The 13,084-nt window shown below is 45.7% G+C and overlaps 1 protein-coding gene across 1 annotated transcript in view; it reads right to left on the bottom strand.

The window, feature by feature from the left end:
• The window catches only part of dnah5 (dynein, axonemal, heavy chain 5), a 457,249-nt gene that overhangs the window by 81,025 nt on the left and 363,140 nt on the right, over positions 1 to 13,084 (bottom strand). Inside the window, 1 exon segment of the mRNA XM_070880791.1 lies at positions 12,404 to 12,720. Coding sequence (XP_070736892.1) covers positions 12,404 to 12,720 — 317 coding nt within the window.

Consider the following 13,084-nt stretch of genomic DNA (forward strand, 5'->3'; position numbering starts at 1 on the left):
GAGTACAGCACACAAGAGAAATCGTACAGGGTGAATCGTATATCTGCAAGGGAGCCTGTCCCTCTTCTGTCCATTTAAGTTAAATAGGTAGAAAATCAGAAGCATTCCCTTATGGGCATATGATCCTGCCAACTATGTATTGAGAAGACCAAAGCCATTGGTCAGAATTTTGTTCGGGGAGGCGGGCGAGTTCCAAGGAAGACAGAGGCTAGATTTCCCGCAGACCATGCCGATTTTATTGGCAGGGCCTAATTTGTGAGGTCTCGCTTTCCCGCCCGTAGCCAGACTGGCTGGCTGTGGGCGGGTAGGCCTCAGTTGCGAGGGGTTGGTCTGGGGAAGGGAGCGCCAGAGGGGCATCGTCAATCAGTTGGGAGGGTTGTCGAACGAGAGGGGATGTCAATCGGGAGGGGGATGGGGAGGTAGGTGGGGAAAAGAGAGGATCGATGGGGGGTGGGGGGGGGGAGGGTTGCTGGATCGACAGAGGATTGGGATTGGCAGCCGATGGTTGGTGATCGCAGGGGTGGGGGGTCGGCCAGGGATCGGGAGGGGGGCCGTTGGATCATAAGAACATAAGAAATAGGAGCAAGAGTAGGTAATTCGGCAGCTCGAGCCTGCTCCGCCATTCAATGAAATCATGGCTGATCTTCTACCTCAACTCCTGCATTCTCCCCATATCCCTTGATTCCCTTAATATTCAAAAAATCTAATGATCTCTGTCTTGAATATACTCAACGACTGAGCTGAGAGAATTCCAAAGCTTTACCACCCTCTGAGTGAAGACATTTCTTCTCATCTCTGTCCTAAATGGCCAACCCCTTATTCTGAGAATGTGACCCCTGGTTCTAGACTCCCCAGCCAGGGGAAATATCCTCCCTGCGTCTACCCTGTCAAACCTTATAAGAATTTTGTATGTTTCAATGAGATCACCTCTCATTCTTCTAAACTCTAGAGAATATAGGCCTAGTCTACACAATCTCTCCTCATAGGACAATCCCCCCATCCCAAGAATCATTCTGGTGAACCTTTGTTGCACTCCTTCAATGGCAAGTATATCATTCCTTACGTAAGGAGACCAAAACTGTACACAATACTCCAGGTGTGGTCTCACCTGGGCACTATATAATTGCAGCAAGACATCTTTACTCTTATACTCAAATCCTTTTGTAATAAAGGCCAACATACTATTTGCTTTCTTAATTGCTTGCTGTATTTGCATGTTAACTTTCAGTGATTCGTATACAAGGACACCCAAGTCCCTCTGAATACCAACATTTCCCAATCTCTCACCATTTAAAAAAACTCTGCTTTTCTATTTTTCCTACCAAAGTGGATAGCTTCACATTTCTCTACATTATATTCCATTTGCCATGTTCTTGCCCACTCACTTAGCCTGTCTATATCCCATTGAAGCCTCTTTGCATCCTCCTCACAACTTACGTTCCCACCGAGCTTTGTATCATCAGCAAACTTAGATATATTACATTTGGTCCAATCATTCAAATCATTGATATAGATTGTGAATAGCTGAGGCCTAACCACTGATCCTTGCGGTACCCCACTAGTTACAGTCTGCCAACCCGAAAATGACCCATTTATTCCTATTCTTTGTTTTCTGTCTGTTATCCAATCCTCAATTCATGCCAATCCCATGAGCCCCAAATTTGTTTAATAACCTCTTGTGCAGCACCTTATTGAATGCCTTCGGAAAGGAGGATCATACTGGCCACATCATCATCATTGGTGGGGGAGGGGGGGGAAGCGGTCGAAGGCCTCGTGGTGGGGTCTCCGATCACAGGGAGGTAGGTTAAACAGGGATCCTGGATCCAGGAGATAGGTATGAAGCCACTTACCTCCTGGATGCAGCAGTCCCTGCCTCGGTTTAACTGCCGGGGATCCTGCAAATCCCCTGGGAGGACGGATGCATCAATGTCGGTGTTCTCGATCAGGCCAACATCCCCAGCATCGACCACCTCCATTGAGTGGGCCACATTGTCCGCATGCCCGATACAAGACTCCCAAAGCAAGTGCTCTATTCTGAACTCCTACACTGCAAGGGAGCCCCGGGTGGGCAGAGGAAATATTTCAAGGACACCCTCAAAGCCTCCTTGATAAAATGCAACATCCCCACCGACACCTGGGAGTCCCTGGCCAAAGACCGCCCTAGGTGGAGGGGGAGCATCTGGGAGGGCGCTGAGCACCTCGAGTCTCTGCGCCGAGAGCATGCAGAAAACAAGCGGAAGGAGCATGCGGCAAACCAGACTGCCCACCCACCCTTTCCTCCAATGACTGTCTGTCCCGCCTGTGACAGAGACTGTAATTCCCGCAGTGGACTGTTCAGTCACCTAAGAACTCACTTTTGGAGTCGAAGCAAGTCTTTCTCGATTTCGAGGGACTGCCGGGTTCCACGAATTGTGCAAAACCTGTCCACGGGCAGTTAAATTCAAAATGGAGGGGGAAAATAGAGGCTTCCAGCCCCATTACAATATTTAAATTAAGATACTGTCCCTGTGAGCAGGTTGATCGCCCGCATCCCTGTCCTGCCCCCGGTAAACCGAAAGTGGGCGGGTTGGAGGCAGGAATCACATTTTTAACACTTTAATTGCCCCACGATCCCAACCCACCCAATTTTCTTTATGGGAAAACTTTGGCCACGAGCTTCAGTTCCCGCCATAAACTCCGTACCCTAGCCACCAACTACATCCCTCTCCCTAACGTTTGTCTGAAGCTGAACCATACTGTTCGCAATCTTGGTGTCATATTTGAACCTGAAATGAGCTTCCGATCACATATCTTTGGCATGACTAAGACGGCCTATTTCCACCTCTGTAGCATCGCTCATCTCTGCCCTTGCCTCAGCTCATCTGCTGCTGAAATGCTCAGCAATACCTTTGTTACTCTAGACTTGATTATTCCAACACACTGCTGGCTGACCTCCCACGTTTTACCTTCCGTAAACCCGAGATCATCCAAAACTCTTCTACCCGTGTCTTAACTCACATCAAGTCTCATTCACCCATCACCCCTGTGCTCACTGACCTACGTTGGCTCCCTTTTAAGGAACGCCTCGATTTTAAAATTCTCATCCTTGTTTTCAAATCCCTCCATGGCCTCGCCCCTCCCTATCTCTGTAATCTCCTCCAGCCCCACAACCCCCTGGGATATCCATGCTCCTCTAATGCTGGCCTCTTGAGCATCCCCGAATTTAATCGTTCCACCATTGATGGCCGTGCCTTCAGCTGCCAAGGCCCCTAAGTTCTGGAATTCCCTTCCTTAACGTTTCCGCCTCGCTTTTCTCCTTTAAGATGCTCTTTAAAACCTACATCTGCCCTAATATCTCCTTATGTGGCTCGGTGTCAAATATTGTTTGATAATGTCTCTGTGAAGCTTCTTTAAATGTTTTACTGCATTAGAGGCACTATATAAATACGTTACTGCTGCACAATTTTCATGTATAGGCTGCGTCAAGGCGATCCAATATATCCAGGCACTGGAACAGGAAAATCAGCCCACCCTTTTTAAGTTTAATTACCTCATGAATCTTAAAAAACACAGAAATGGAAACACTCACTTCACAAACTCCTCTCACACATTGTTACAGGCTTGAATTTCAGACCACAAAAACTGAATCTTCTCTCATCAAAAGGTATTATAACCTTTGACAGCCATCAACGGAATCTGTGTACATTACTCTAATGTCATAGGTAAGTATCAACTCACTAAAAATCTTTTGCCAATACTCTCTGTTACTTCAATACCTGGAGATACCATATTACATGGTATTAAAGAATCATCAGTAATAACAATTAAGCTTTCTATTTGATATTCTATGGTGTTGCTGGAGGACAAAAATAAAATAAAATAAAAATAATGAAACAAACCAAGTTATGGCATTGTGCAAATGCACATAAACAATGTGATCTTAACCTTTCCATCTTACTTGGTGTCTCTATTCCCTTGGTCTTGATCACAGTCATCATTAGGCAATCTCTCACCACCCACATTCACATACCCCTTTCCAACTCCACTTTCTTCTGTATCTGCCCCTGGAAAAAGCTCTCCCCCGAGTCACTTAAAACTGCACATTCAAACTTCCAACTGCCGACCTATTCGCCCTCTATTTGTAATGATCCTTCTGCTGCTATCAATTTGCACAATCACTCTCTTATTTCCACCTCTGATGACCTTACAAAACCTTTAACTCTTTCCCGTTCCAATTGTTCCCTCTGGTTTGGTCAGCATCATCGCTAGACTCAAGTCCAAGGGGTGCAGACTTGAACGTATCTAGCACACAACTGGTTTAGCCGTCCTTCGCCAGATCTGGCTGCACTACAGGCGCTATGGGGCCTCTCTAACCTCTGCCAAATCTGTCCACAACTCCAGGATTGTTCTGGAGAGCAGAGATAATCCGGCGACTTATTTTCTCCATTACCAACTGTCTCTTTAAACCTCTCTCACCCTTACCTTCAACAAGTATAAGGAACTCATGGACTTTTTCGTCACCAAGAATGGGATCATATGTTCAGTTGCTTCTGCTGCTTCCACCCTTTAACTTGCACCCCCAAGCTGAACTTACCCACTTCCACCATGGCCCTGAATAGGCACTTTTATCTAGTTTCTCTCCTATCCCCTCTCAAGTCCTCTCTGAGCTCATTTTGGCCACGAGACCCCATTCCCACTAACCCGTTGACTGCCTAACTTCTCTGCCTGGCCCACATGCTAGCCGGTATTGTTGAATGGTCCCTTCTCCTCAGGTACTGGAGTAGACCATTCAGCCCCTCAAGCCTGTTCCACAATTCAATTAGATCAAGACTGATCTGTATCTTAACTCCATTTAGCCATCTTGCCCATAATACCCTTGCCAAACAAAGATTCATCAATCTCCGGTTTGAAATTTTCAATTGATCTAGCCTCAACAGATCTTTGGAGGCAAGAGTTCCAGATTTTCACTACCCTTTGTGTGAAGAAGTGCTTTCTGATATTATCCCTGATCAGGCTAGCTCTAATTTTAAAGCAATAAAAACAGAAAATGTTGGAAATACTCAGCACATCAGGCAGCATTTGTGGAGAGAGAAACAGAGTAAATATTTCAGGTCGATGACTTTGTGTCAGAACTGGAAAAGGTTAGAGTTGTAACAGGTTTTAAGCAAGTACAGAGGTAGGGAAAGAGGGAGGGGAGGAATGAACAAGAGAAAAGGTCTGTGACAGGGTGGAAGGCAGGAGATTAGAAGACAAAAGGGATGATGGTGCAAGGCAAAAGGAGATGGTAATGGGACAAGTAAAGAAACAAAAGTTATGCCCTCTTATTCTGGACTCTTCCACAAGAGGATATAGTTTCTCTCTATCAAATCCTTTAAACACTCCAGTTAAATTACCCCATAATCTTCCATATTCAAGGGAACACAAGTCTAGTCTATGCAACCTGTCCTTATAATTTAACCCTTTTAGCCCTGGTATAATTCTGGTGAATTTGCGCTTCACCCCCTCCAAAGCCAATATATCCTTTGAGGTGTGGTGCCCAGAACGACACACAGTACTCACGATGGGGTCTAACCAGAGCTCTGTACAGCTGTAACATTACTTCCACCCCTTTGTATTCCAGCACCGTTGAGAACAGCCAACATAAGAACATAAGAAATAGGAGCAGGAGTAGGACATACAGCCCCTCGAGCCTGCTCCACCATTTAATATGATCATGTCTGACCTGATCATGGACTCAGGTCCATTTCCCTGCCCGCACCCCATAACCCCTTATTCTCTTATCGGTTAAGAAACTGTCTATCTCTGTCTTAAATTTATTCAATGATCCAGCTTCCACAGCTCACTGAAGCAGCGAATTCCACAGATTTACAACCCTTTGAGAGAAGAAATTCCTCCTCATCTCAGTCTTAAATGGGCGGTCCCTTATTTTAAGATTATGCACCCTAATTCTAGTCTCCCCTGTTATATATGTGTACTTGTATTTACTCTGTACAGCCACCAGAGGGCTCATACCCTGGAGTCCCAAGGGATCTCATAATCCCTTGGAGCACAGGTATTTAAGGAGGCTTCACAGGTTGGAGAGGCACTCTGGAGACCTGCAATAAAAGACTAAGGTCACACTTTACTTTGAGCTCACAGTGTTCAGTCTGACTCTTTCTCCATACACAACAACTGGTGACGAGATACTGATAGCAAACCCAAAGATGCAGAGAACAATGGGCATCTGGAGAAATTCTCGGAGGGAGATGATTGGGAAACTTTTGTGGAGCGACTCAACCAATACTTCATGGCCAACGAGTTGATGGGGAAGAGAACGCTGCCAAATGAAGGGCGATCCTCCTCACTGTCTGTGGGGCACCAACGTACGGCCTCATGAAGAATCTGCTCATTCCAGCGAAACCCATGGACAAATCGTACGACGATTTGCGTACACTGGTCCGAGAGCATTTGAACCCGAAGGAAAGCGTTCTACACCTACAAAAGGTCTAAAGGCCAGGAAGTGGTGAGTTATGTTGCCGAGCTAAGACGCCTTGCAGGACATTGTGAATTTGAAGGACATTTGGAGCACATGCTCAGAGACTTTTTCGTACTTGGCATTGGCCATGAAACCATATTCGCAAACTTTTGACTGTAGAGACCCCAACCTTGAGTAAGGCCATAGCGATAGCCCAGGCGTTCAATGCCACCAGTGACAATACGAAGCAAATCTCTCAGCACACAAGTGCTACTACAAGTACTGTGAACAAAGTGATGTTTTCGAATCGTAACGTACAGGGCAGGTCACACATACCTGCAGCTACACGTCCGCAGATGTCTCAGAGTCCACCATCAAGGGTGATGAATGCAAGGCCAAGAACGCCTTGCTGGCGCTTGCGGGGGTGTTCATTGTTTCCATTCATTCTGATTCAAAGGGTACGTTTACAAGGGCTGTGGAACAATGGGACGCCTCCAACGAGTGTGCAGGTGAGCTGCAAAGCCTGTTAAGCCCGCAAACAACCATGTTGCAGAGGAGGATAGATCCACGGAGGATCACGACGAACCAGAGCCTCAGATCTAGAAGGCAGAAATACATGGGGTACACACATTCACGATGAATTGAGCCCTGATAATGCTGAATGTTGAACTAAATGGACTCCCGGTGTCAGTGGAGCTGGACACGGGCGCGAGCCAGTCCATCATGGGCAAAAAGACTTTTGAAAGGTTGTGGTGCAACAAGACCTCAAGGCCAGTCTTAACTCCAGTTCGCATGAAACTAAGAACTTACACGAAAGAATTGATTCCTGTAATCGGCAGTGCTACCGTAAAGGTCTCCTACGATGGAGCGGTGCACAAGCTACCACTCTGGGTGGTACCGGGCGATGGTCCCACGTTGCTCGGCAGGAGCTGGCTGGGAAAGGTACGATGGAAATGGGACAACGTCTGAGCGCTATCGCCCACTGATGACACTTCGTGTGCCCAGGTCTTGAACAAATTTCCTTCACTGTTCGAACCAGGCATCGGGAAATTCGAAGGAGCAAAAGTGCAGATCCACCTAATTCCGGGGGGCGCGACCCATCCATCACACGGCGAGAGCAGTACCGTACATGATGAGAGAAAGGGTAGAGATCAAGCTCGACCGGTTGCAAAGACAACGCATCATTTTACCGATCGAGTTCAACGAGTGGGCCAGTTCTATCATACCAGTCCTCAAGGGAGACGGCACAGTCAGAATCTGTGGCGATTACAATGTAACTATCAATCGTTTCTCCCTGCAGGACCAATACCCATTACCAAAGGCAAACGACCTCTTTGCAACACCCGGTTGGAATCCGATCGGTGGTGGCGATATTCCAGAGAAACATGGAAAGCTTACTGAAGTCGGTCCTGCACACCGTGGTCTTCCAAGACAACATCTTGGTCACAGGTCGTAACATAATCGAGCATCTGCAGAACCTGGAGGAGGTTCTTAGTCGACTCAACCGTGTGGGGCTCAGATTAAAATGCTCGAAGTGCATTTTCCTGGCACCTGAAGTGGAGTTCCTGGGAAGGAGGATTGCAGCAGATGGCATCAGGCCCACGAACGTGAAGACGGAGGCAATCGAGAATGCACCGAGGCCACAGAACGTGATGGAGCTGCAGTCATTTCTGGGACTCCTGAACTCCTTTGGTAACTTCTTACTGGGTCTGAGCACACTGTTAGAACCACTGCATGCCTTACTACGAAAAGGGGAAGAATGGGTTTGGGGCAAACGCCAAGAAAATGCCTTTGTAAAAGCGAGAAAATTGTTATGCTCAAACAAACTGCTTGTGTTGTATAATCCATGTAAGTGTTTGGTACTAGCATGTGATGCGTCGTCATATGGCATCGGATGTGTATTGCAACAAGCTAATGATTTCGGGAAACTGCAAGCGGTTGTTTATGCATCCAGGAGTATGTCTAAGGCTGAAAAAGCCTCCAGCATGATTTAAAAAGAAGCGTTATAGCTTGTGTCTATGGCGTAAAGAAAATGCATCAATACCTGTTTGGGCTAAAATTCGAATTGGAAACTGACCATAAGCCACTTACATCCCTGTTCTCCGAGAGTAAAGGGATAAATACCAACGCATCGGCCCACATCCAGAGATGGGCGCTCACGTTGTCCGCATACAACTACGCCATCCGCCACAGGCCAGGCACAGAAAACTGCGCCGATGCTCTCAGTCGGCTGCCATTGCCCACCACGGGGGTGAAAATGGCGCAACCCGCAGATCTAGCCATGGTTATGGAAGCATTTGAGAGTGAGCAAACACCCGTCACTGCCCGGCAGATCAAAACCTGGACAAGCCAGGACACCTTATTATCTCTAGTCAAAAGCTGTGTGCTTCACGAGAGCTGGTCCAGTGTCTCAGTTAAAATGCAGGAAGAGATAAAGGCATTCCAGCGGCACAAAGATGAAATGTCTATACAGGCAAACTGCCTTCTGTGGGGCAATCGAGTAGTAGTCCCCAAGAAGGGCAGAGATATCTTCATCAATGACCTCCACAGTACCCACCTAGGCATCGTAATGATGAAAGCGATAGCCAGATCCCACATATGGTAGTCCGGTATCGATGCGAACTTAAGAGTTAAGCAATGTACCCAGGGAGGCACCGCTAAGTTTATGGTCTTGGCCCTCCAAACCGTGGTCTAGGGTACACGTCGACTATGCAGGCCCATTCTTGGGTAAAATGTTCCTTGTGGTTGTAGACGTGTACTCCAAGTGGATTAAGTGTGAAATAATGTCAGCTAGCACGTCCGCTGACACTACTGAAAGCCTGCGGGCCATGTTTGCCCCACACGGCCTACCCGATGTCCTGGTGAGCGACAACGGGCCATATTTTACCAGTGCTGAATTCAAAGAATTCATGACCCGTACGGAACAGGATCAAACATGTCACATCTGCCTTGTTTAAATCAGCATAAAATGGTCAGGCAGAGAGAGCAGTGCAAACCATCAAGCAAGGCTTGAAGAGGGTAACTGAAGGCTCACTGCAGACTCGCCTATCCCGAGTCCTGCTTAGCTACCGCACCTCCCACTCACTCACTGGGATTCCACCTACTGAACTGCTCATGAAAAGAGCACTTAAGGCAAGGCTCTCGTTAGTTCACCCTGATCTACATGAACAGGTAGAAAGCAGGAGGCTTCAACAAAGTGCATACCATGATAGCGCAAATGTGTCACACGAGATTGAAATCAATGATCCTGTATTTGTGTTAAATTATGGACAAAGTCACAAGTGGCTTCCTGGCACTGTCATGGCCAAAGAGGGGAGCAGGGTGTTTTGGGTCAAACTTTCAAATGGACTTATTCACCGGAAACACTTGGACCAAATCAAACTCCGATTCACGGACTATCCTGAGCAACCCACCTTGGATCCTATATTTTTTGATCCCCCAACATACACACCATTGGCAACCAGCACCACGGTTGACCACGAAGCAGAACCCATCATCCACAGCAGCCCAGCAGGACCCAACAAATGATTCAACAACACCAGCTTTCACACCGAGACGATCAACCAGGGCAAGAAGGGCCCCAGATCGACTCACATTGTAAATAATTACACTATTGACTTGGGCAGGGGGGAGTGTTGTTATATATGCATACTTGTATGTACAGCCACCAGAGGGCTCATCGCCTGGAGTCACAAGGGATCCCATAATCCCTTGGGGAGCACAGGTATTTAAGGAGGCTTCAAAGGTTGGAGAGGCACTCTGGAGACCTGCAATAAACGACCAAGTTCACACTTTACTTTGAGCTCACAGTGTTCAGTCTGACTCTTTCTCCATACACAACATCCCCGATCAATGGAAACATCCTCTCTACATCCACCTTATCAAGCCCCCTCATAATCTAATACGCTTCAATAAGATTGCCTCTCATTCTTCTGAATTCCAATGAGTAGAGGCCCAACCTACTCAACCTTTCCTCATAAGTCAACCCCCTCATCTCCGGAATCAACCTAGTGAACCTTCTCTGAACTGCCTCCAAGGCAACTATATCCTTTCGTAAATATGGAAACCAAAACTGCACGCAGTATTCCAGGTGTGGCCTCACCAATACCCTGTATAACTGTAGCAAGTCTTCCCTGCTTTTCTACTCCATCCCCTTTGCAATAAAGGCCAAGATTCCATTGGCCTTCCTGATCACTTGCTGTACCTGCATACTAACCTTTGGTGTTTCATGACCAGGAACCCCAGGACCCGCTGTACTGTAGCACTTTGCAATTTTTCTCTATTTAAATAATAACTTGCTCTTTGATTTTTTTTCTGTCAATGTGCATAACCTCACACTTTCCAACATTATACTCCATCTGCCAAATTTTTGCCTGCTCACTTAGCCTGTCTATGTCCTTTTGCAGGTTTTTTGTGTCTTCCTCACATGTTGTTTTTCCTCTCATCTTTGTATCATCAGCAAACCTGGCTACGTTACACTCGGTCCCTTCATCCAAGTCGTTAATATAGATTGTAAATAGTTGGGGTCCCAGCACTGATCCCTGCGGCACTCCACTTTACTGATTGCCAACCCGAGAATGAACCATTTATCCCGACTCTCTGTTTTCTGTTAGTTAGCCAATCCTTTATCCATGCTAATAGATTACCCCCAACCCCGTGAACTTTTATCTTGTGCAGTAACCTTTTATGTGGCACCTTGTCAAATGCCATCTAGAAATCCAAATACACCACATCCACTGGTTTCCCTTTATCCACCCTGTTCGTTACATCTTCAAAGAACTCCAGCAAATTTGTCAAACATAACTTCCCCTTCATAAATCCATGCTGACTCTGCCTGACTGAATTATGCTTTTCCAAATGCCCTGCTTCTGTTTCTGCTTCTTTAATAATGGACTTCAACATTTTCCCAATGACAGATGTTAGGCTAACTGGTCTATCGTTTCCTGCTTTTTGTCTGCTTAATTTTTTTAAATGGGGGCGTTACCTTTGCAGTTTTCCAATCTGCTGGGACCTCCCCAAAATCCAGGGAATTTTGGTAAATTTCAACCAATGCATCCACTATCCCTGCCTCTACTTCTCTTAAGACCCTAGGATGCAAGCCATCCGGCCCAGGAGATTTATCAATTAACATTTTAAATTAGTGATTGTACCTCCACTAACTTTTTCATGATAACTGCACTTGGACCCCTAAATTTCTCTGCTCATTCACAGTTCCCAGCTTCTTTCCTGGACCAAAATGGATGACCTCACACTTTCCCATATTGAACTCCATCTACCACTGTTTTCCCCACTCACAATTCAGCAATGTCCCTTTGCAACTTTCTGCTCTCATCTACATTATTTACTGTGCCACCTCACTTAATGTCACCAGGAAACTTATGGCTCGATTCCTTCTTCCAAGTCATTTATAAATATAATGAAAAGCTGAGGCCCCAGCACAGATCCCTGAGGGATACCATTAGTCACACCATTGCATACATACCCATTTATCCTTACTCACTGTCTTCTGCCTCCGAACCAATTCCCTTTACATCTCTCCCCTTTGATTTCAAGAGGGAGAGATGTAAAATGGGCTGCTGACTCACTATCACCTGTTTTACAATATTGCACAAAGTCACGATCTACCCCAATGACTATTTTCATGTGTTTTATAACTGTTATTTGTGGTAAATGGGATGGGTTGGTAACCAACATGACAGTTCAAAGGACCTTGACAGTAATTTTTTTTAAGGAATATGATGGTTTACTTTATGGAGAATGGGATTTTTTGAAAGAAAATGAAGTATGGCTATTTTTTGATTGAATGTTTTCATGAATTTGACGTTCTAAGTTAAATAGCGTGCTCCACACCCTACACACATTGAGCATTCACCAGATGCAAAAATTTCAATGCTATAGATAGATAAAGCTCATATGATAACTCAACTGTTTGCAGAAACATGTAACAAAATGGAAAGAACACTATAATACCTGAAGTTCATTCTTAACCTCTTTATTTTTTATCCATATCTTGCCCTGGTTTTGTGGATCAATCAGCAAGGGATAACGTGCTGCTTTAGTAACAATGATTCCATTCTGTATAGACAGCTCATCATTTGGTAAACCTTGCAAGTTCCATTCACCAATTGTTGGGATGTCAATTAGCATTTCTGTAAGGTTCAGGTTGTTGGCAAAGGGAATCTTACGAGTTTTCATTTCTTTCTCCCAATCTTTTAACAGCAAATTACGGAACTCTTGGTTAAAGGGGCCTGAATATGACAAAAAGGCAGTGGCCAACAATACATCACCTGAAACAGAAAATCAAAATAGAAAACTATTAAAGCAAAAACAAAATTGTACTGCTATTTACTGTTTAATGTCTCAAGCTACATTAATAATACATTATATTAATGTATTACTATTCCCTTTTGTTCTCTCCCCTTTCCCCATCTCTGCACTTGCTTAAAACCAGTAACATCAGTAAAAGTTGGATAACCAAGTGAAGGATAGAACACTAAGGATAGATAGAATAAAAGTTGTCGGGGGCGAAATTGGGTTACGTCCCGTTTGGAGGCAGTGACCGAGTTGGGGCGGGACTTCCTGTGCCGGCATGGAAGTTCAGCTCCGGCCGCAAAATTCGAGTTATTACCCCTCACAGGAAGTGGAGCGCAA

Source organism: Pristiophorus japonicus, chromosome 5, assembly GCF_044704955.1.
Source record: "Pristiophorus japonicus isolate sPriJap1 chromosome 5, sPriJap1.hap1, whole genome shotgun sequence".
Classification (NCBI taxonomy): Eukaryota; Metazoa; Chordata; class Chondrichthyes; family Pristiophoridae; genus Pristiophorus; species Pristiophorus japonicus.